Genomic DNA, 25,725 nt, shown 5'->3' with positions numbered 1-25,725 from the left:
GAAAGCAACCCCTGTAGTGAAATTAGTCACTGGCAGAGCTCGCCAGGGGCTAGTCTGACCCTCTAGCTCTGCTGTAGCAGGGAACCTCGGCTCCCGTAGTGAAAGTTACACTTTTCTTTCACTTTCTAGTACAAAGTGCTCATTGACCACTGTGTACTCAGGCAAGGAAAGGGTTAAATACCCCTCCTGCCTTCTACTTCAAGTTATCAGCTGTTACTAACAGCTGACAACCGTCCTGCCTCTAATTGATTGCAGAGCCAGGAGGCTTAAAGTGCCATCGTAATTTTACTATCGGAGTGCTTTAAGCCCAGGACCAGGCGCCGTACATTTACCGCTCCTGGTCCTTTATACTTGAAAACAAAATACATTTTTCATAAAAAAAATTAATAAATTGCTCTCCATTGTAATCTTTTGAAACCTAAAGCTTTATTTTTCAGTCTGTGGTGCTGTGTGAGGACTCGTTTTTTATGAGGCAACCTAGAGTTTTAATTGGTACAATGTAAGGCTTCTTTCACATGAGCGCATATCGGCCGGCCGATATGCGATGTGATCTGATGCATTGGATTCCATTGGATTTCTGAGATGTAAAAATGCCCGGCCAAGCCAATATAGCGCCCAGCGTTTTTACTTTGAGTCCAAAAGATCCTGGAACTATCTTTTGGGCTGGAATACGTCGGCCGCTGCATGGGCTCCTATGGGAGCACATGGCAGTGGCCGTAGGTTGGAGAGAGTTTAGCAGTGTGGCTGCTAAACTCCTTCCCTCTGTTCTCCTCCCCCCCCCCCCCTGCAGGCTCGTCTCTCTTCCTCCCCGCTTGTTCTGTGCAATGGGGGGGCGGGGGGGAGGAGGAGTATCCACGTGCCTCCCATTCATGCTATGGACAAGGGGTGTTCCAGGGGCGGAGTTAAGTGTCCACCCTCCCGCCCATTGTCCATAGCTATCAATTGGAGGAGGCGGGGTAGACCAGTGCTTACCTCCACCCCTGTTCCGCCCCCTCCCATTGCACAGAACGAGCAGGAAGGAAGAGCGGTGAGCCTGCGATGGGGGAGAGAGGGGAAATGGGAGACGGCCTGGTGAGATCGGCGCACTTGCCGGCCTCACCAGGCCATATGAACAGGCGCACAAACGTTTGATTTGTGCGCTCGTTCACCTGTTTTTTCTCGCCAAACGTAGCGCATATCCACCGGCCATGAAAATAAAGGCTTTAAATGAAACAGGATGCCCACTCCCACCTGATTGTCATCCCATTGATTGAAAATACCTGACTTTAATTTCACTTTCAAATTATCTGCTTATCCTAAAGGTTTACATACATTTGCCACTCTCAAATATGATATTGGATAATTTTCCTCAATATAGTCCAATATTTTTGACTAATTTGTTCTCTTTATCTACTTTTCGGACTTGTGCAAAAATCTGACATAATTTAGCTCTTCTATAAGCTGAAATATGAAAAATGCTGAAGGATTCACAAACTTTCAAGCTCCATTGTATCTTATCTAAATAGTGGTTAACACTGTTGTAACGATAGGGGTCACAATTGCAACTCTGTCCCTAAGTGCCCCGAGGTCCCCTGACCAATTATATCGCTGCGAGACTCCCCTGTGCTTTTGACTTTTCCTCCAGGTCCTCAGGCACCTCTCTTGCTTCTACTTGATTTCAGGAACAAGAGTGTTACAGCTGTGCCATAAATTTTCAATGGTGCATTGTTAAGGCTCAGGACTACATGCTGTGAATGTGATAAACAGGTCATTTAACATGATTTTAAGATTACTCATGGACAAGTTTTCTGTAAATACGTGTAGTTATCATTTATTCAACCCTGATTGTTCACAATCCTATAACCATGAGCATAATAGTGGTTGACCATAAAGCCAATTTCTCCCGAGCACATTGATGTGCTTGTAATACGGATGAGTGTCCTTGCTTGATCGTGGATCTACTGACCCAAACTCGGAGCACCAGTGTCCTTTAGTATGATGAAGTCAAGAATGCCTGTATTGATTTATTTTCTATTGTAAATATGCTATGTTTGTCTAAAATTGATGTGAGTTTAACAGCAACCTCCTGTTCCTGCAGCAGAAACTAGCCATGCCCTTATCGCTTATAGCGTAATAATTCAACCTTTTTGTGAGCCATTTGTGTTTTTAAAGCTCTTTTTAGTGAGTCATCATATATTCTGTGTTCATTCAACCAAGGAGACCTGTAATGTTTGTGATAGATCATGTACTATGACAGTTTGATGTCATTTTATCAATAAATTTTCTCTCTAGTCTATTATTTGTTATGAATTGTCCAGTAAAAGCAAGAATGTATGAATCCACAAAGAACTATTAGGCAAATGGATGATATTCCATCTATGATTTATCTCCTATTTTATAAAACAACCATGAAAATATACAAAATGTTCATATGGTGTATAAACTTGCTTTAAAAATGGTAGTTATAAGAGATATTCATAGGTAACTTGACACTCATAGTTAAGAGTTTTGACATTTTTATTTCAAAAGGGTTTATTTAACATAAATGCTTCATTGACCAAATGTGTTACAAGTTAAACAAATTGTATCTTTTTTTTCTTATTTATTTATTTCTCCTATTAAATGCAGGGGCTAGGGCTGCATGGTGGCTTTGGCACGAGCACATATCACACGCCGAAAAAAAGATCACAGCGTCGCCATACCACATCACAACCTAATATAAGTGAATGCTGTCCAGTAGCAATTCGCAATTACCATGATCCTACAATCACAAGAAATCTAACCCTGTTGGCTTCCTTACAATTGTTTGGTCGCAGCAACTTGCAAATCACAATGTGGCCACACTTACTGTTTAGATGCTGATTCTCCTTGTAGAGAAGGGAAATTCAATACTTTCCTAGAGCCAGGTTATGTATACAGTTGGTAAAATTGAAATAGAAGTATGGGCTCACCTCTCCTGCAGTATCTTAGTAGCTTTAGGCCGCCTGCAGACAGGTGGAAATTCCGCGGCGGGATTTCCCGCAGAATTTCTGCCCGTACACGCCTGCATAGGATTGCATTACAATACGCACTCCTATGCAGACGGCCGCATTTCTCTGTGCGAAATCCCGCGCAGAAAACAAACCGCGGCATGCTCTGTGAGCCCCGCACAGAAACGTCACTGCCTGGCCGCCGGCTCCGCTCTGCGCATGCGCCGGCTGCCCAGCAGCCGGCACATGAAAGAGCCGGAGCTGCGGGAGTGGTTGAGTTGCACGCTGCTCTCTGCAAGCGTTCGGGTCGGGTCCTGCTGCGAGAATTCTCACAGCCGGATCCAACCCGGCCGTCTGCAGGCGACCTTAGAAAGATGGGAGCTGGATCCTCAAAGTACCGTCGGCTAGCGGCTGTAGCTGAATTCCAAAGAAAAAAAGGTGCAGGAAAGCTTCAACCATAAAAAAACATTTTCTTCTGTATTAATTATTCCATTAAAAAGCAATCTGCTTGCAAATATTGTATGCAAAAACGCTGAACGCGTTTCGGCCAACTGGCCTTTGTCAATAACCAGTTTTTTATGGTTGAAGCTGTCCTCCACCTTTTTTTTCTATGTACAGGTAGTCCCCGACTTGCGAACAGGTTCCGTTCCAGGAGCCTGTTTGCAAGTCCATTTTGTTCGCAAGTCGAACAAATGCTTGTATGGAGCGGGATCGCGGGTGGATCCCGCTCCATACAACTTCGGGTGCCGGCTGTTCTTACAGCGGGCACCCGGCGGCAGCAGTTCCAACGAGCCGCGCCGCTAGCCTGAACTGTTAACACTTTAAATACCACTCTGACAGCGGTATTTAAAGTGTTAACAGTTCTGACGAGCGGCGCGGCTCGTTAGAACTGCTGCCGCCGGGTGCCCGCTGTAAGAAACAGCCTGCACCCGACGTTCAGGCGGCCCGTACAGCATTCCACGATGAGATCGCGGGACGCCGTGTGGTTGCTAGGCAGCCGGGGACCTCCTGAAAGGCCCCAGGGCTGCCTATGCAGAGTGCCCATCAAGCGCACGGCTTGATAGGCGCTCTGCATAGACAGCCCTAGGGCCTTTCAGAAGGCCCCCGGCTGCCTACCAACCGCCATCTGTCGGGCAGGCTTCTATCAGGCTTGATAGAAGCCTGTCCGGTCCCTGCACAGTATGATGTAATGCCATAGCATTACATCATACTGTGCAGTACAGATTGTTTGCATCTTGCGAAATTCGTAACTCGAATGTTCGCAAGTCGGGGACTATCTGTATACATGATCTAAGATGGCAAACCATTTTATTTGTTTGTACTAGGTCTATTTTTGTTACATGAATTTAAAATAAATGTAAATAGTGCACCACTGCTTGTAGGATTAGTGCACATGCATCCTTGAACACCATTGATTGATTTTTTATTTTAATTTTAATCTCTTTCCTAAATCTAGATAGATTTACATCTCTGCACTGATAAGGACCCTTTTAGGCAGAATGGGCCATTCAGACTATTGCTGGATCATGCAAGTCTGCACAAATCGCTCAATGTAAACCCTGCCAGTGACTGAACGACGGACATTAAATTGCTTGCTTATCCTTTGTCATTCAATTTAGGCAGACCTAAAAATGAGAAAACAATCAGCCTGTGTAAACAGCAATCACTCATCTAAGATCAACTGCCTGTTTACTGTAAAGGGAGGCAGGCGGCTGGAAGTGGTCACTCAGCGATCATCGCTCCAGTGTGAAAGCACAGGAGGAACAATGCCCCATACTAAAAATCCGCTATGTGGCTGGATCTCTGTTTATCTGGTACAGAGCTCCAAATCTCCTGCAAAGCCATAGTTAGACACTCCTTTAAATGCTTTCATATGTCATCCTGTTTTTATTTTATTTCTATTCTGTTTTTAATAAATCTTTTCAGCTTGGCCTCAGAAAGCGGTGACTGTTTCTCTTGGAACAATTGACCTCTGATACCAAGGCTGTGTGATCTGATTTGTTTCAGAAAAACCCTTTTGTCTGTCTTTGCATCCTGATGGATGGATCAGTCGGTGCTTTATGCATTATTTTAGGCTGGCAGAAATAAAATGATTACATTATGAACGGGTGCTGAAAACAAGTTATCACTTTTTAAATATTCTTCATTACACAGAGCAAATAGAATTATTTTTAACAGCCCTTCCTTTTTATTTTCGGACTTTTGTCATTATTTTTGTCTTTTTCATGTTCGTGTTTTCAACTATACTGGTCGTACTTGAAATGCTAAAAAAAAGTTCATTTACTGGAAATAAAACGTAGATGATATTATATGAGATCTTTCACATCCTCCAGGCAATGTAGACTATCCAGGTTGCTGATTATTTTCTGCTTTTTGTCCTACAGGGAATTTCATAAAAATTGGTTTATGTCCTACATAGAAATAACACTCACTAATGGCATAACTTGCAGTTCCAAAGTCTATCATAGAGAGTTTCTCACTTTTTTTATTTTCAAGAACACTGTTGGTAGTATAGTTTACATTTTATAGATACAATGCCATACTTTCCAGAAAATTGTAGAGCCTGAAAATCACCATTGTATCAGTTGTTATGTATAAAAACCATACATTGCAGCATTACAGTGACCCATCAGTCCTATACAAGCAAAGATGCCACACACCACCACCTGATGCTCACTGTGCCTCAGCATGAATTGCTAGTGTAAGACACTGTTCTCAGTAAAAGAAACCAAGTAATCTTGTAGATATGATACCTTTTAATGGCTAACAAACATACATGATGTTATAACGAGCTTTCAAACCCGTTTTGGGTTCTTCCTCAGGCTTAATGGAATAGATCCAAAGTGTGTGTGTATGTAATATATAATTTTAATTTGCACTTTAAAAATATCAGAACATGATGAGTAACTACTTAGTCTATTGATAAGGATGTGAAAGTCTCTAAATTGGTATTAGGGCAGGGGTGTCAAACTCATTTTCACCGGGGGCCACATCAGGTTTTTGGTGACCTTCAAAGTGCTGATTGTAAGACAGTACAGTAAGGGCTCGTTCACACCAGCGTATTTGCGTACATAATATGCAGAGAACAGAAGCCATTGATGTCAATGATTTCATTCACATGATGTATATTCTCACACAGCATGACCTATATTGTTTCAAACTACGCACCCCGATAGGCCATTGAAGTGAATGGGCCACGCAAATACGTGGTGAATGCGCAGGAAGCCTATGTATTCAATGCATATTTGCGCACCATCTCAGGGGCCCATCTACGTTCTTTTCTGCGTGCCCAAATACGCAGGCATAAGCGATTTTCGATTGCGCAAATACGTAGCGTATTTGTGCGACCGAAATGCAATTACGCCCGTGTGAACGAGCCCTAATAGTGACCCCCATAGTGGTCGCAGTAGTAATAGTGACTCTGATAGTGGCCTCAGTAAAAATAGTGACCCCTATAGTGGTCGCAGTAATAATAGTGACTCTCATAGTTGCTCTAGTAAAAATATTGACCCCCACAGTAGACCAGTTAGTAATAGCGATCCCCACAGTGGCCCCAGTAGTAATAGCGACCCCTACAGTAATATTACCCGCTCCCAGCAGCAATATTACCCGCTCCCAGCAGCAATATTACCCACTCCCAGCAACAATATTAACCCCCCCCCACACAGCAACATTAACCCCTCCCAGCAACAGTATTAACCCCCACCCACCCAGCAGCAATATTAACACACACACACACCCCTCCTCCCCTTCCCAACCCAGCAGCAATATTAACCCCCTGCCAGCAACAATATTAACCCCCTCCCAGCAGCAATATTAACCCCCACCAGCAATATTACCACCCCACCCAACCCCCGCAGCAATATTAACCCCCTGCCAGCAACAATTTAAACCCCTCCCCCCCAACACACCAGCAATATTAACTCCCTCAGCCCCGGCAGCAATCAGCATTATTAACCTTCTCCCAGCAACAACAATATTAACCCTCACCCCCCAGCAGCAATATTAACTTCCCCCTTCCCAAGCCATATGCTTACCTCCTCCTTGCTGTCAGCACCGTTCCTCCTCGGATCGTGCTGAGCCCGGGTGGCATATGAACTTTTCCCACAAGACTTCTGCACTATTGAGCAATTCCAGCAACCTGATTGGGGAATCAGCCAACCCAGAGAACCAAACAACCAATCAGATTGCTGGAATTGCTGACAAGTGCAGAAGTCTTGTGGAAAAAGTTCATATGCGTCCGGGTGTGCACTGACATCAGTGAGCAGCACGGCACGCTTCCTCCCTGAGTCCTCTCCTGCGGAACTGAAGAGCAGGGGAGAAGGGATCAGCGCTGTCAGTGTGATTACCAGCGGGGAGCTGCGGCACCCCAGCTGGTAATCACTACAGTGGTGAGCGGCCGTCGGCACGCCGCGGGCCACATAACACAAGGCAGCGGGCCGGATTCGGCCCGCGGGCCTTGTGTTTGACACATGTGTATTAGGGGGTCACCAGGCCTGTGTGTCATCTCTACTCTAGATTTCTCATATGCTCCACTGTAGCATAAAGCCTCTTGAAGTATTTAGAGTTTGTAAGTGTTGAGAATCTCAAAGATGGGTAAAAACTTGTACTTCCAAATTCTTCTATGACTTTGAAATTTGAAGTTGCCTTTTAATATAGTAACCGTCATATGTTCTATGTTGTGCCCGTAACTAGAAAAGTGCTCCACCACAGTTAATTTGGTCTTTCTTTCTTTAATTTTGTGGCAATGAGACCTTATCCTCACTTTAAGTTTTTGTCCTGTTTCTTCAACATAAGTGTGTCAGAGGGCAATGAATTCCTGATTATAAAGTTCCTCAAATTCGGAGGATGCCTGTAACACAGAAGGGGAGGGTTCGGGAATATGGTTTTCAGACAGTCATCCTTGTTTAGGGTATGATGGAGTTTCCTTGCGGTTTTCCTTAGTACCTCTAGCTGTGAATTGTAGGTCACTACTAGAGATACACAACTGTTTTCTTAGTTCTCTGTGTATCGCAGTAGTTGGTTTCTGGGTATCCTGTTGGCTCTGGTGATTTAGTTATCAACTGAGGTGGGCTGGTAGCCCTGATTTATAAATGTCCTTTTAAGATGGTATGAATGTTCATCTCAAATCCATCGGCTATAGTCAAACCATTAGATAGTCGGATATGCTGTAGCCCAACAGAGAGGGATGAACATTAATACCATCTAAAGAGGGCATTTTTAAATCTTCCAAAAGCCACCGCAGCGTTTCAGAATAAGATATACATGGGTGCATTGCACATACCAGCCCCAGGTTTTGGCTAACATGAACATGGCGACAGGTTCCCTTTAAGATCTGTCTTACTTGCCCTTCTTTGTCTTTGAGCACAGTTAAGCCGGGCTCACATGATCATGTCAGATTTCACATACGGGAGGCCCGTAGTGGATTCTTGCTGTGAGCCTGGCTGGTGACCCTGCATTCATCGCATAATGATATTGCGTATGACCGTGGAGGCATGCAGGCGGTCATGTGCAGTACAACGCTTTTTGTTGCTTGTTTGTATTTTGTGCGCCATTGCTTAACAATGAGACAGGTACTCGCAGCCCATACGCAATACAATTGCATATGGGCTGCGGGTATATCTGTGATCAACAAGCACAATTGCCTCTATGGTCGCCATTTAGCAGTAAAATAACGCATGCTGCGATATTCCTTCCGCTTGCAATTTGAACCCGCAGGTGTGAAGGAAGATTCGAAACTGCCTGCCTTTCAATGCCTGCGGATCGTCCGCGCAGATGGCGATCACGGAATCCGCAATTCAAATCCAGTTACGTGAGACTGACATAGTTGAGAAAGCTAATAAAATGAACACAAGTTAATATTAATCTTACATCTTACAGGAGTTTGTGCATTTGACTCTTATTTCAGTTTTTCTGTCTGCTAATATCCCTGCAACTTCTAATCCTGGTAATCTTGGGTATTCCTTAAAGGGGTTGTCTCGCGAAAGCAAGTGGGGTTAAGCACTTCTGTATGGCCATATTAATGCACTTTGTAATATACATCGTGCATTAAATATGTGCCATACAGAAGTTATTCACTTACCTTCCCTGCGCTGGCGTCCCCGTCTCCATGGTGCCGTCTAACTTCAGCGTCTAATCGCCCGATTAGACGCGCTTGCGCTGAAAGAATCTTCTGCCTTCGGGTCTAATTCGGGTCTCCTGATTGGCTGGAATCGGCACACGTGACTGGGCGGAGCTACGCGATGACGCGTAGAAGGGGCGGAGCCAAAACGCAGCTGCTGCCGGACCGAGCCGAAGGCAGAAGACCCTTCTGGGCAAGCGCGTCTAATCGGGCGATTAGACGCTGAAGTTAGACGGCACCATGGAGACGGGGACGCCAGCGCAGGGAAGGTAAGGGAATAACTTCTGTATGGCTCATATTTAATGCACGATGTATATTACAAAGTGCATTAATATGGCCATACAGAAGTGCTTAACCCCACTTGCTTTTGCGAGACAACCCCTTTAAAGAACCCATAAGCTGCATATAATTCCTTGAGAACTGTAGCTATTTTAACTATAAGATTTCTATTTCAAAATTTCAGTTTGTGACATTGTTCTATGAAATGCCTTAATTTGTGAACAATAGGTTTCTGTTCTTAAGTATGATTTGCCCTTAATACAGTGGCTGTTGTCGTCTCATAGCGGAGCACAGTACGTTTACAATTATATTTCTGAATTATGTGTCAGAAGAAGCAGGGAATGTTTGCTCATGGCTTGTATAATGGAGCCATTTGCTGCAGTCCATTTTCTTTTAGCTGATTGCTCATTGCCCAGTTGCTTTGAAGATCCTAGCAGATAAAAGAAAACATAAAAGGAAAAAAACACTTCAAGACAGCATCCTTTCTTTGATGCTGACCTAGTTTGCAGTGTTTCAAAAGCATTCATCTGAAAAGAGATACATATCTGATTCATCATAGATCTGGAAAAGAAATGAGTTGCTCTTGACGGCAACACAGATGAGTGCATCCGGACATCTGGACATCTGACCATCAAACATTCTGAACTCAGCAGCTCTTCCTAGCTCACTTCAGCCATTGTTTGACATTATGCCGGTGGGCATACTTAAACATGTAAAAGAAATGATACTTGGATTTATGTACATTTCTGTAACCATATAAAACACTACCAATTCCTATATTGTTCAGTCTTTCTGAAATAGCACTTAACGGAATGTGTTTTTTATTTCATATTAACTGTACTAGAAAGGCTTAGTCCATAGGATAAAAGAGAAGTCCTTTTAAGTGACACTGCAAAATCTGAATGAAACGAAAATATTTTGTTAGCAAAGGAATGTCCTTTTACGTTCCATTTACCTGAAATTTTCAAAACCTGCATTCACAAAAAAAGGTTTTTGAATATGAATGCATTTTATTTATAAGGATAAAAAAAAGGAAAAAATGAAAAAAATAACCAGTCATACAAACTTTTGGGAACTGCAAAGTAATATGCTAAATGAATTTTGCTGCTGCATATTTTCAATAAAATCCGTGTTGTTATTGTTCGTTTGATGATTGGCTTTAATTTTGAGGAAAACTGTTAAAAATTGTCAATGGAAAACTGAAAAGGCAGACAGGAAGTTAAGACCTTTTTGAGATGTCATCAAAGCTTAGTTGTCAACATCCAGGTTAAGTCTTAGGCAAATAAGTAAAAATGGACCCACTAGTATGGTCGTTGAACTACTTAAGGACAAGTGACAAGTATGCTCATCACGAATGGCAGATAGTCATAGTCACATTCTAGTGGTGGTGATCAAAAGTCCTCTGATCTCTGCATTTTAACTCCTCGCAGTTTATCAAGAAAGAGAATGAGGGTTTTCCCTTTTAATTCCATCACAGAAAGGCTCTGTAACATGATGTGGTCTCATAATGTACCTTTCATGGGAAGACAGCCCATTGTCTATAATGCTTATATATTCCATAATTTATGGCTGTTTTCTATTAATACACAGGCTAATGTACTGCTGTACACATGTTACTACACTGACATGAAATAAGTGTAATTGGCACTTTTCTGAAAGGCTGTTGGTGACCTATGCAATAGTGCATGCTCTGGTATGGTCCCAAGTAAAGATGAGCGAGCACCAAAATGCTCGGGTGCCCGTTACTCGAGACGAAATTTTCGCGATGCACGAGGGTTCGTTTTGAGTAACGAACCCCATTGAAGTCAATGGGCGACTCAAGCATTTTTGTATATCGCCGATGCTCGCTAAGGTTTTCATTTGTAAAAATCTGGGCAATTCAAGAAAGTGATGGGAACGACACAGCAACGGATAGGGCAGGCGAGGGGCTACATGTTGGGCTGCATCTCAAGTTCCCAGGTCCCACTATTAAGCCACAATAGCGGCAAGAGTGGGCCCCCCCCTCCCAACAATTTTTACTTCTGAAAAACCCACATTAGCAAGGCATACCTTAGCTAAGCACCACACTACCTCCAACAAAGCACAATCACTGCCTGCATGACACTCCGCTGCCACTTCTCCTGGGTTACATGCTGCCCAACACCCCCGCACGACCCAGTGTCCACAGCGCACACCAAAGTGTCCCTGCGCAGCCTTCAGCTGCCCTCATGCCACACGCTGGCCTCATAGCCACACCACCCTCATGTCTATTTATAACTGCGTCTGCCAGGAGGAGGAACCGCAGGCACACACTGCAGAGGGTTGCCACGGCCAGGCAGCGACCCTTTTTAAAAGGGGCAGGGCGATAGCCCATAATGCTGTACAGAAGCAATGAGAAATCCAATCCTGTGCCACCTCCATCAGGAGCTGCAAATGTGGGCATAGCAATGGGGAACCCATGTGCCACACAATATTCATTCTGTCAAGGTGTCTGCATGCCCCAGTCAGACCGGGGTTTTTTATAAATAGTCACAGGCAGGTACAACTCCGCAGTGGGAATTCTGTGTGCACCCACAGCATGGGTGGCTCCCTGGAACCCACCGGCTGTACATAAATGTATCCCATTGCAGTGCCCAGCAGAGCTGAGGTAACGTCAGGTTTAATACAGGTGGGCTTCGGCCCACACTGCATGCCCCAGTCAGACTGGGGTTCTTTAGAAGTGGACACATGGAGTTACAACTCCGTGTGGACCGACAGCATGGGTGGGTCCCAGGAAGCCACCGGCGGTACATAAATATATCCCATTGCATTGCCCATCACAGCTGAGGTAATGTCAGGTTTAATGCAGGTGGGCTTCGGCCCACACTGCATGCCCCAGTCAGACTGGGGTTCTTTAGAAGTGGACACATGGAGTTACAACTCCGTGTGGACCGACAGCATGGGTGGGTCCCAGGAAGCCGTCAGCTTGGCAGCCGTCAGCATGGGTGGGTCCCAGGAAGCCGGTAACGTCAGCTTTAATGCAGGTGGGCTAAAAATGACTAGGATTACAATGTAGGCGCGGGCCCAAAAACATTAGTGTACCAACAGTACTAATGTACCTCAGAAAAATTGCCCATGCCCAACCAAGATGGCAGGTGAAACCCATTAATCGCTTTGGTTAATGTGGCTTAATTTGTAACTAGGCCTGGAGGCGGCCCAGTTATAATAAAAATTGGTTCAGGTGCAAGTTTCAACGCTTTATTGAATTGAGAATTGAAACGTATAAACATTGTTTACAAAAGTTATATGACTGAGCCTTGTGGGCCTAAGAAAAATTGCCCGTTCGGCGTGATTACGTCAGGTTTCAGGAGGAGGAGCAGGAGGAGGAGGATGAATATAATACACAGATTGATGAAGCTAAAAGGTCCCCGTTTTTTATGGTGATAGAGAACGATGCTTCCATCTGCGGGTGCAGCCTACGTATTGTTTAGGTATCGCTGCTGTCCGCTGGTGGAGAAGAAAACTCTGGGGAAATCCAGGCTTTGTTCATCTTTATGATTGTAAGCATGTCGGCACTGTCGGTTGACAGGCAGGTACGCTTATCCGTGATGATTCCCCCAGCCGCACTAAACACCCTCTCTGACAAGACACTAGCCGCAGGACAAGCAAGCACCTCCAGGGCATACAGCGCGAGTTCAGGCCACGTGTCCAGCTTCGACAACCAGTAGTTGTAGGGGGCAGAGGCGTCACGGAGGTCGGTCGTGCGATCGGCTACGTACTCCCTCACCATCCTTTTACAGTGCTCCCGCCGACTCAGCCTTGACTGGGGAGCGGTGACAGTCTTGCTGGGGAGCCATAAAGCTGTCAAAGGCCTTGGACAGTGTTCCCCTGCCTGTGCTGTACATGCTGCCTGATCTCCGCGCCTCCCCTGCTACCTGGCCCTCGGAACTGCGCCTTCTGCCACTAGCGCTGTCGGATGGGAATTTTACCATCAGTTTGTCTGCCAGGGTCCTGTGGTATAGCATCACTCTCGAACCCCTTTCCTCTTCGGGTATGAGAGTGGAAAGGTTCTCCTTATACTGTGGGTCGAGCAGTGTGTACACCCAGTAATCCGTAGTGGCCAGAATGCGTGTAACGCGAGGGTCACGAGAAAGGCATCCTAACATGAAGTCAGCCATGTGTGCCAGGGTACCTGTACGCAACACACGGCTTTCCTCACTCGGAAGATCACTTTCAGGATCCTCCTCCTCCTCCTCCTCAGGCCATACACGCTGAAAGGATGACAGGCAAGCAGCATGGGTACTCTCAGCAGTGGGCCAAGCTGTCTCTTCCCCCTCATGCTCCTCCCCCTCCTCCTCTTCCTCCTCAACGCGCTGAGATATAGACATGAGGGTGCTCTTACTATCCAGCGACATACTGTCTTCCCCGCCTTCGTTTCTGAGCGCAAAGCGTCTGCCTTTATGCTTTGCAGGGAACTTCTCAAGAGGCATAGCAGAGGAATGGTGACGCTAATGATTGCAGCATCGCCGCTCACCATCTGGGTAGACTCCTCAAAGTTTCCAAGGACCTGGCAGATGTCTGCCAACCAGGCCCACTCTTCTGTAAAGAATTGAGGAGGCTGGCTCCCACTACGCCACCCATGTTGGAGTTGGTATTTCACTATAGCTCTACGCTGGTCATAGAGCCTGGCCAACATGTGGAGCGTAGAGTTCCACCGTGTAGGCACGTCGCACAGCAGTCGGTGCACTGGCAGATTAAACCGATGTTGCAGGGTGGCAGCGTCCGTCTTGGACTTGCGGAAATGTGCGCTGAGCCGGCGCACCTTTCCGAGCAGGTCTGACAAGCGTGGGTAGCTTTTCAGAAAGCGCTGAACCACCAAATTAAAGATGTGGGCCAGGCATGGCACGTGCGTGAGGCTGCCGAGCTGCAGAGCCGCCACCAGATTACGGCCGTTGTCACACACGACCATGCCCGGTTGGAGGCTCAGTGGCGAAAGCCAGCAGTCGGTCTGCTCTGTCAGACCCTGTAGCAGTTCGTGGGCCGTGTGCCTCTTCTCTCCTAAGCTGAGTAGTTTCAGCACGGCCTGCTGACGCTTGGCCACCGCTGTGCTGCCACGCCGCGCGACACCGACTGCTGGCGACGTGCTGCTGCTGACACATCTTGATTGCGAGACAGAGGTTGCGTAGGAGGAGGAGGAGGAGGGTGGTTTAGTGGAGGAAGCATACACCGCCGCAGATACCAGCACCGAGCTGGGGCCCGCAATTCTGGGGGTGGGTAGGACGTGAGCGTTCCCAGGCTCTGACTCGGTCCCAGCCTCCACTAAGTTCACCCAATGTGCCGTCAGGGAGATATAGTGGCCCTGCCCTCCTGTGCTTGTCCACGTGTCCGTTGTTAAGTGGACCTTGGCAGTAACCGTGTTGGTGCGGGCACGTACAATGTTGCGGGAGACGTGGTCGTGCAGGGCTGGGACGGCACATTGGGAAAAGTAGTGGCGACTGGGAATCGAGTAGCGCGGGGCCGCCGCCGCCATCATGTTTTTGAAAGCCTCCGTTTCCACAAGCCTATACGGCAGCATCTCCAGGCTGATCAATTTGGCTATGTGCACGTTTAGCGCTTGAGCGTGCGGGTGCGTGGCTGCGTGCTTGCGCTCAAACACTTGCGCTAGCGACGGCTGGACGGTTCGCTGAGAGACATTGGTGGATGGGGCCGAGGACAGCGGAGGTGAGGGTGTCGGTGCAGGCCGGGAGACGGTCGTGCCTGTGTCCTGAGAGGGGGGTTGGATCTCAGTGGCAGGTTGGGGCACAGGGGGAGAGGCAGTGGTGCAAACCGGAGGCGGTGAACGGCCTTCGTCCCACCTTGTGGGGTGCTTGGCCATCATATGTCTGCGCATGCTGCTGGTGGTGAGGCTGGTGGTGGTGGTTCCACGGCTGATCTTGGCGCGACAAACCTTGCACACCACAGTTCGTCGGTCGTCTGCACTCTCAGGGAAAAACTGCCACACCTTTGAGCACCTCGGCCTCTGCAGGGTGGCATGATGCGAGGGGGCGCTTTGGGAAACAGTTGGTGGATTATTCGGTCTGGCCCTGCCTCTACCCCTGGCCACCGCACTGCCTCTTCCAACCTGCCCTGCTGCTGCACTTGCCTCCCCCTCTAAAGACCTGTCCTCAGTAGGCTTAGCAAACCAGGTGAGGTCAGTCACCTCATCGTCCTGCTGCTCTTCCTCCGAATCCTGTGTGCGCTCCTCCCTCGGACTTACTGCAATTACTACTACCTGAGTGATAGACAACTGTGTCTCATCGTCGTCCTCACCCACTGAAAGCTCTTGAGACAGTTGCCGGAAGTCCCAAGCCTCATCCCCCGGACCCCGGGAACTTTCCAAAGCTTGGGCATCGGTCACGACAAACTCCTCCGGTGGGAGAGGAACCATTGCTGTCCATTCTGGGCAGGGGCCCGAGAACAGTTCCTGGGAGTCTGCCTGCTTCTCAGAATGTGTCATTGTAATGGAGTGAGGAGGCTGGGAGGAAGGAGGAGCAGCAGCCAGAGGATTCAGGGTTGCAGCAGTGGACGGCGTAGAACTCTGGGTGGTCGATAGATTGCTGGATGCACTTTCTGCCATCCACGACAGGACCTGCTCACACTGCTCATTTTCTAATAAAGGTCTACCGCGTGGACCCATTAATTGTGAGATTAATCTGGGGACGCCAGAAACGTGCCTCTCTCCTAATCCCGCAGCAGTCGGGTGCGATACACCTGGATCAGGGGCTCGGCCTGTGCCCACACCCTGACTTGGGCCTCCGCGTCCTCGCCCACGTCCTCTAGGCCTACGCCTACCCCTCAGCATGGTGTATTACCAGTAGTGCAGAAACAGAACGCTGTAATTAAATGTGCCGCTTATTGGCCTGTGATTGGAGGCTGACTTCGCTTACGGAACGCATAGCAGAGCCGGGAAAGAATTTTGCGCAAGCCTGTAGTGAGACGTAGGTGCGTATGACTGAGCTAGTGGAATTCACAGCACAGAAGCAGTCAAGTTTCCAAAGGCCACTAGTAGGCCTTAAGTATTTTGCTTCTATTTTTTTTAAAGGCTGAGCTTAGATAGCAGACAGATACTGTAGGCAGCGTATATATGTATACTGTTTCCCTCTGGACGGGATGACGGCGGTGATGTAACGGGCAACGCAGAGCCAGGAAACAATTTTGCGCAAACCTGCAGTAACGCTTAGCTGCGTAATAATTAGGACTACTACCCCCAGCAGAGACGCAGTACACTCAAGACGGTCACAGGCAGCCCAAAGATAGTATTTTTCCCAAATTTGTTTGAAAAAGCCCACTGCCTATATGGACAGTATATCTCTTTCACCTTTCCCACTGTCCCTGCCTCACCAGTACTGGCCCTATACTCTGTACAATGACTGCAGACTGAGAACGCAATGCTCTGCACGCCCGATATACAAAAAAAAAAAATTGTGCAACACTGCTCACAGCAGCCTCAACAGTACTGCACACGGTCAGATGTGGCCCTAAGAAGGACCGTTAGGGTTCTTCAAGCCTAAAATAACTCCTAACGCTCTCCCTATAGCAGCTCCGGCACCAGCAGCACTGTCCCTGAACTATGTCAGAATGCATCTGTGGCGAGCCGCGGGCGGGGCAGATTTAAATACTCGGGTGACATCTGATCTCCCCAGCCACTCACTGCAGGGGGGTGGTATAGGGCTGGAACATCACAGGAGGAAGTTGTAATGTCTTCTCTGTCTTTCTATTGGCCAGAAAAGCGCGCTAATGTCTCAGAGATGAAAGTGAAAGTAACTCGAACATCGCGTGGTGCTCGTCTCCAGTAACGAGCATCTCGAACACCCTAATACTCGAACGAGCACATTCGCTCATCTCTAGTCCCAAGCCATGTGGTGCTTTGTCTATATCCTGGTTTCATCTCTTCTATAAAAAAGGTCTCCTTAGATTCTTCAAGCTGCCTTTCTACAATTTCTCAATGACATAGTAAGTTTTCCAATATGCATATCGTTGGGCTGGAGGAACTACTTGCTGGTGATTGAAGCTGGAATGATAAGTAGCTTCGTATCAGGCTTCTGTACAAAGAGCTTTTAATTTGGCTCTCTGGGGCAATCCCATTTTCCTTCCTATTACTCTTTTGTTAGTGTTATTGGCAGTAGTGCCACTGTTCCTTAACCCTTCACTACCACAGCATGTAAATTAATCGCTAATAGACTAGTCCTTGTGCCTGTAGCATGTGTTGAGAATTATGGCACTGTTCACTGGTGTACTCAAAGCCTTTGGTGGGTTTGGGTTGACGCACTGACAGTCTTATCTTGTACTATGAGAGGGAACTGAAATAATCTATTCCTTGTCAGAATAAAACCCAAAACACAGCACCTTTAGGCCGCAATTACCCGGCCGAGAAAATTGTGCAAGATTTGTGCGTTGCGAGACACACAAATCTTGCATGAACGCTCCATTCTTTTGAATGGTGGTATATACATGAGCAAAATCAGTGAATGTCGTTCCTATCTTTGTCCATTCCCCTGCCCACTTTGTCTATTGTTTTCAATGAGGCTGGAAAACACATTGCACGGCAACCGATGTGCATGTGAGTGCGATGCAACGTTTCTTATTGAAAACATTGCCCCGCAGGAGGATCGCAACTGTACTTAAGTGAAGGGAGATGTTTTTGATACAAAAACGCCTCATATCCAATGGGACAACGCACGTTCCTGAGCCCGATGTCCGACCGAGCTCTACGACACAACAGCCTCAACTAATAGTTGCCGAGCATTAACTGATCAACGATATAGGGGTAGTTTGGGCAATTACTGTCACGTAATGCAGTAATATGCAGCATTGGGGTGGCATGGACCTATAATATATAGAGCACCTTGGAGACTTGAACTTGCAAGATCAGAGTGTAAGACTTAATGTCCTTGGTGGCTTTACTAACGCTAGTCATATTTTGCCAATTCTGGAAAATTTCCTGGCGTTTCAGTTTAAGTTAGCCCTCTAACAGGACCTCAAACCTACTGAGATATCCCAGCACCGCTGATTCTCTCTGCTGGGTGCGGGCATGTTTAAGAGACATTTTGAATTCACTAGTGTAGTAAACTCCTTAGTGACCAAACCTGTTTGCGCCTTAATGATCATGCCACATTTTGGAAATCTGATGTGTCACTTTAACATAGAATAACTCCGTAAAGGTTTTGCGTATCCAAGTGATTCTGACATTGTTTTTCGCCACATATTGTACTTCATTTAAGTGGTAAAAATGGACTGATAGAATTTGTGTATATTTATTAAAAACACCAAAATTGGAAAAATGTTGAAAAAATTGTCATTTTTTTTTCACATTTTCAACTGCAATATCTCAAATATGTGCAAACATACTGTACAAATTTTTGATAAGATATATATTTCTATCTGTTTACTTTATTCTGGACGCACATTGGAAAAATGTCAGTTTTTTTTAACCATTTAAGAGACGTACAAACTTAACATTGATTTTTAATATTTTGAGGAACATTTTCTTTTCCTACACCAAGCTAAGATTGCAAAGGCTCATCGGTGTCAGAATGATAGATACCCCCACAAATGACCCCATTTTAAAAACTACACCCCTTAATGTATTCACTGAGGGGGGTCGTGAGTATTTTTACCCCACAGTTTTTTTCTTCAGGAATTAATGCAATTTAGAGGAGAAAAAAATAAAATGTAAAATACAAGATTTTTTTTCTAAAGTGCACATGGAAATGAGTATTTGAACCTAAAATGGATACCCCCGTTTGTCCTGTGTTCAGAGACATGCCCATTGTGGCCCTAATCTTGTGTCCATATGCACAAAGGGGCCCTAACCGAAAGGAGCAGCTGGTGGCTTTCAGAACAGCCATTTTGCTTCAAAGTGACCCTATTTTGAAAACTAGACCCCTTAACAAATTCATCTAGGGGTGTACTGTGTATTTTGACCCCACAGTTTTTGAATGAATCTAAGCAAAGCAGGAGGAAAAAAATAACGATTTTCATTTTTTTGGCAATTATGTCATTTTTTAAAACCGTTTTAGGTGTATAGCACACACATGAATGAAGACTTGTACCACGAAATGGATCCCCCTGTTTGTCTCGTGTTCAGAAACATATCCATTGTGGCCCTAATATTATGTCTGTATGCACAACGGGGCCCAAAAGGAATGACGCAGCCGGTGGCTTTTAGAACAGACATTTTGCTTGAAGGCATTTAAGGCCCCATCGCCCACTTGTAGAACCCTTCAGCGACCAAAACGACAGAGAAACCCTGCAAATGACCGCATTCTAAAAAGTAGACCACTTAATGCATTCATCTAGGGATGTACTACGTATTTTTACCCCACAGTTTTTGAATGAATGTGAGCAAAGCAGAAGGAAAAAATTACGATTTTAATTTTTTTGACAATTGTGTCATTTTAAAAACATTTTTTTTGTACAGCGCATGTTCGAATGAAGACTCTCACCCCAAAATGGATCTCCCCATTTGTCCCTTGTTCAGAAACATACCCGTTGTGGCCCTAATACTATGACTGTATGCATAACGGGGCCCAAACCGAAAGGCGCATCAAACTTCAACTGTGTCTTAACTTTCGCGATTATCCATTGGTTAACGGTGATTACGTAGCCGGGGACCGTTCACTGAGGCCCTTGGTCACTGCTCCAGGCTCTTGGTCACCTTTAGTAGCCAGGAGCAATGAGACTTTAAATTTCCCAGGCCCTCCACAGCTTCTGCGCTTGCGTCCGCCATTTTGCTGATGAGCACATGCGCCAAAGTTGGGGAAAGGTCCCCGGATAAAGGTCTCGTCGGGGGACATCGCCACAGGCTTTAGGTAAGTTATTTCACTTCCCCTCACGGATCCGATTCGTGATTGGAGGTGAAACTTTAACTCTTTTTACTTTTACGAGATCGCCGTTTTCAATTGGAAAACGGCGATCACGTGACCATGGACCGCATACTCTGAACCCCCGTGAAATCTACGGGCTCTTGGCTTTGTTTGGTAGCCAGGAGCAGGGAGATTTTAAATTACCCTGGCAATCTGCAGCTTTTGCACATGCGTCCGCCATCTTGGCAGCGGGCATGTGCGCAGAAGCCGTGGTGACGTCCACAGGTAAATCCAGGGCCTAAGGTACACTATTTCATCTCCCCTCACGGATATGATCCGTGAGGGGAGATGAAACGTAAACTTTTTTTTTTTTTTTTACTTTACATGATCGCTGTTATCCATTGGATAGCAGCGATCATGTGACGGGAACCGCATACAGCGGCTCCTGGTGACATCTCTCTGCTCTCGGCTACATATGGGAGCCAGTAACCAGAGAGATTTTAAATTTCCCGCGGCGCGTGCACAGAAGGGCATATGACGTCTGGCGAGCATGTGCAGAAGGCGCCGACAAGGCCCTGGAGGCCGGGACATCACGGAGAAGGCGGGTGAGTACTTTCAGCTGCCCTGATGGATCCGAACCATCAGGGCAGCTGAATTCTTTAACTTTTTTTTTTACTTTTTCATTGCCTTTTAGATGATTACTTTTTCATTGACTTTTAGACGATCTCCGGCATTTGTTAAATGCCGGCAATCATGTGAACGGGGGAGGGGACCCGCGACCCGGAATGGCAGCTCCAGGTGCATGGAGCTGTCACGTCCTCAGTTTGCAGGGCCTTGATCCCTGCTGGAAACATGTTTTTATGTCCTCAGGGATTAAGGCCCAGCAAGCTAGGAGGTAAAAAGACAATGGGCTGGTCACTAAGGGGTTAATATTCGTATATACCTAAGATGGGTCCATCAGAGGAAGTTTCCCACCTCTCCCCAATATTTAATGCTTTCTTTTCATGACTGCACATTTGACCTACAACTCCAAGAAATGATAAACCACATTCGCTCATCCGCGATCATTTTAGCGATAATGTGCGTGTAAATGGGCGTGGGGCACCCGCATATCGGGCACTTTTTGCTGATCATTAAAATCAAGCTGACCTAAAAATCATTGCTCACTTTTATCAGTAGTTCTCCACAGGGAGAGTGCTAATAGCATTGTTTCCCGTGGAGAACAAAGGATCTGAGCGCAGATAATAGCCTTGGGCTTTTAGCTGCATTCAGTAAAAGCTTCATTTGCATACATAATTGGTATTTAAGTAGCTGAGCAGCTACTTAAATACCAATTACTTTTTATGCAAAATAATCGCTCAAAGCTGTTGCTCAAACTGTCCTTTAAGCGATCTTTGAGTGATAATGTGTAAATGGGCCTTAAATGTTCAAGCATAGTGAGGAATAATTGTCCTACGTTTGTAAACTATTATATCTATTTACAAAGGATGATATCTATATACAAAGCATAAAAATTACAAGTTACGATATATCATTGGCTACACATTGGTTTACTTATTACCAGACAAATCATTAGGAAGTGGACTTATCTGAGCTAGCAACTGGGGAAGCCAAAACAGTGCTATGACAAAATATGTTCTCCAGTAGAGCAACCGGTATGACACATCCTCATCCCGTCTCCAAAGCTTCCATACCATCAGAAAGTCCAATGCTTCTAAACCCTATCCTGTCTTTTATATATATTGCTTGAATATTTGCATTGCGTATATCAATGCATAGAGTTGTTTGTCCGAAAAGGTCACAATCTGAAGTGACCATTCCTCAAATAGAACCAGATCAGACAAACAAAACTGATTCCTAAAACAAGCACAACAATAATCTCCAAATATACATAAAGGTCCTTTTACAGGCAAAGATTATCTTTCAACCAGCTGAAAGATTGAAAGATTTAACGATCTATTTGCATAAAGTGTTAATGGCCATTTAACATTTTATCATCTTCATTTGCATGTAAATGGACCTGCAGGAGTTGTTTGCAGAGCCCAGTATTTGTTTAAACACACTCCCAGCTGTGCAAACAGCTGCCGACACATTCCACTGTTCTCCTTGCGGCAAGTATAAACGTGCCGTGGGGAGAACATCCTGCAGTCTTTTGAAAGATAACTAAAAGGCATTCAAATGTAATGTATTTGCTCAGTCTTTCAGTGACTGAACAATGGATTTTAAGTGAACGATACCTGCGTTTACATGTAACTATTATCGCTAATTTTCGGCCACTTGGAAGAATTTTGAGCGATAATCTTTTTGTGTAAAAGCGCCTTAAGGCCCCTGTTCAGTCTTAAGAGGATGATAGATTTGCATGAGTAATTAGACAATAGAATCACAAGACACTATAGACAATGGTGATACTATGTCTAGATACGAACAAGGTTCCAGCAAGTCTTTAAGACTCAGTTATGCAATCCTTATAATTTATACATTGAACATTCATGACTGTTCGAATACAAGATGGGAGGTTACAAATAGCCAATTACATTTTCACCGCACTGTTTTATATGGAAATGGTGGTCTAATGTACACCTCTTAGTCCTTTTTTTTAACCCCTTAGTGACCACCCCATCGCCATCTTACATCCTAGCCTGCTGGGCTTTAATCCCAGAGAACGTAAAACATGCTTCCTCAAGGGATTAAAACCCTGCAGGCTCTAGACATGACAGCTCTATGCTGTCGGTTACTGGAGGTAGTCGACATCCTGGAGCTGTCATTCTGTGCCACGGCCGATCACGTGAAAAGTTAAAAGACAGTTGAAGTTTGATGCTCCGTTCGGTTTGGGCCCCGTTGTGCGTCCTGACAGAAGATTAGGGCCACAATGGGTATGTTTCTGAACACTGGACAAACGGGGGTATCCATTTTGGGGTGGAAGTCTTTACTCATATGTGTGTTGTACAAAAAAAAACTATTTTTAAAATGACACAATTGACAAAAAAGCAAAAATCGTAATTCTTTTTCTTCTGCTTTGCTAAGATTCATTCAAAAACGGTGGGGTCAAAATACGCAGTACACCCCTAGATGAATTCGTTAAGGGGTCTAGTTTCCAAAATGGGGTCATCTTTGGGGTTCTCTGTCGTTTTGGCAGCGCAAGGGCTCTACAAGTGAGCAATGGGGCCTAAAACGCCTTTAAGCAAAATGTCTGTTCTGGAAGCCACCGGCTGCTCCTATCGTTTTGTAACTCCGTTGTGCATATGGACAGAGGATTAGGGCCACAATGGGTATGCTTCTGAACATGGGACAAACAGGGGTATCCATTTTGGGGTGCAAATCTTCATTTTCACATGTATTATAGAAAAAAAATCCTGTCTTTAAAATTACATATTTGCAAAAATATTAAAACTGCGGGGCCAAGATACTCCAGACAGCCTTCAGTGAATATATTAAGGGTTTTTTAAAATGGGGTGATTTGAGGGGGTATCTATCATTCTTACACTTATTACCCTTTTCATTCTCTAAATGGTCAAAAAAAAGAAATGGGAGTCCAGAATAAAGTAGACAGATGGAAATATATATATACTCACACACACATACATATATATATATATATATATATATATATATATATATATATTTGCACATATTTGAGATATTGCAGTTGAAAATGTGAAAAAAATATGATTTTTTTTTTTCTTCAAACCTTTCCCAATTTTGACGCTTTTAATAAATATACACATTCTATCAGTCTGTTTTTACCGCGGCCCCTGGGATTCAGTGCTGCAGCCCATTGTGATTGTTTTTACAAATGATATCACAGGAAATCAGGTGACCCTTCAGACAATAAGAAGCTGCGGCATCACTTTCCTAAACTACTGGCATCATGGCTGTCTGGATGGGAGCGCCAGTTTGATGCTGCAGCCTGTCATTGGTGCAGCGGTCACCTGATTTCCTGTGACATCATCTGTCAAAACAATCCCTGGCATCCTGGCACTCACGGAGGGGTAAATATATTACAATTTATTATTTTAATGTAGGCAGCCATATTAAAGTTGCGTTGTCCAGTGTGGTCCCCTTTAATGTGTACATAAGTTCGTTTTGTAATATATAGACATTCATTAAAGGTGATAAAGCTTTGAAAATAGAATAAACTAATAGAATTTATTTTATAAGGTGTATCATGAATTTATTTTATAAGGTGTACCCCAAAATTGTACCAATAAACACTACAGTACAGCTAGCCCCGCAGTGAACAAGCCCTCATATGTCAATGGAAAAAACTAAAAAAGTTCTGGCATTTGCAAAGTGGAGATGAAAATCCCCCCAAATTTTGGCGTCCTTAAGTACCAAACTAGGCCGCGTCCTTAAAGGGTTAAAGGTGTTCTAAATCGGGTTTCTCATTCTGCTAAGTGCAAACTGTAATAGTCTCCCTTCTCTGTTTTTTGTGTTGCTCATCCTGTCAATATTTCTGTGCTGTGTCCTGCGTGACTTTCAGCGCTCACTAATAGAAATGGTTTGCTAGGTCCCAGCTTTCCTCTAGCTGCCAGGGTTGTTGATGTTTATCTTGGATTACATTTTTTTGCAAATGGTTGTACATGACCTAGCTATATGAACCTGCACACTCTGCCTACTACACTGTCTTCTCTGTATATTTTAGCTGAAGAAGAAGAAGTGGAAAATGTTGATGTTTCCAGTCTGCCTGAAGAGGTGCTGCGGAACATTGAAGCTGACAGTTACTGGTGCATGAGCAAGTTACTTGATGGCATTCAGGTAAATTGATTCCCCCTGTCCTCGTGCATTTATAACTGATTTATTTCATGAGTGTGGGCTACTGCTGGGACTCTGGGAAAGAAAGTGTAAGCTGAGAAATAAGCACATTTGGGAAAACCTGCTCCATTGAGGAAATCTGTCTGCGTTCTATCATTGCAGCTGGCTTATAAAATGACAAATGTGTTCTTACACTGTAACAGAGCCGGGGCTCGAACCCCTGGATATTCCTTGCAGTCTCTAGGTATTACGGTAGTAAGAATGGCAGTCAGTTGCCATCCATGTGACAGTTTGTTCTAAGTAATTTCAGTTTAGGTTTAAGGGCTCATGCCCACGAGCAACGCAGGATACGCCCGTGAATTTATGCCACGGGAGTACCACGATTAAAAAACAAAAAAAGTTCCTGTGAGTGATCGCGGATTTCCGTGGTCTTCATTAAAGGGGTTGTCCCGAGGCAGCAAGTGGGTCTATACACTTCTGTATGGCCATAATAATGCACTTTGTAATGTACATTGTGCATTAATTATGAGCCATACAGAAGTTATAAAAAGTTTTTTACTTACCTGCTCCGTTGCTGGCGTCCTCGTTCCCATGGAGCCGACTAATTTTTGGCCTCCGATGGCCAAATTAGCCGCGCTTGCGCAGTCCGGGTCTTCAGCAGTCTTCTATGGAGCCGCTCGTGCCAGAGAGCGGCTCCGTGTAGCTCCGCCCCGTCACGTGCCGATTCCAGCCAATCAGGAGGCTGGAATCGGCAGTGGACCGCACAGAAGAGCTGCGGTCCACGAAGACGGAGGATCCCGGCGGCCATCTTCAGCGGTAAGTA

At 45.4% G+C, this 25,725-nt stretch overlaps 1 protein-coding gene across 1 annotated transcript in view; it reads left to right on the top strand.

Annotated features, from left to right (window-relative positions):
* The window catches only part of TBC1D22A (TBC1 domain family member 22A), a 490,668-nt gene that overhangs the window by 206,406 nt on the left and 258,537 nt on the right, over nucleotides 1–25,725 (top strand). The window contains exon 9 of the mRNA XM_066591889.1: nucleotides 24,793–24,905. Within this exon, the coding sequence (XP_066447986.1) occupies nucleotides 24,793–24,905 (113 nt within the window). The remainder of the gene's footprint in view (nucleotides 1–24,792; nucleotides 24,906–25,725) is intronic.

Source organism: Eleutherodactylus coqui, chromosome 2, assembly GCF_035609145.1.
Source record: "Eleutherodactylus coqui strain aEleCoq1 chromosome 2, aEleCoq1.hap1, whole genome shotgun sequence".
NCBI classification, from domain to species: domain Eukaryota; kingdom Metazoa; phylum Chordata; class Amphibia; order Anura; family Eleutherodactylidae; genus Eleutherodactylus; species Eleutherodactylus coqui.
This window is presented reverse-complemented; position numbering and strand designations above follow the sequence as displayed.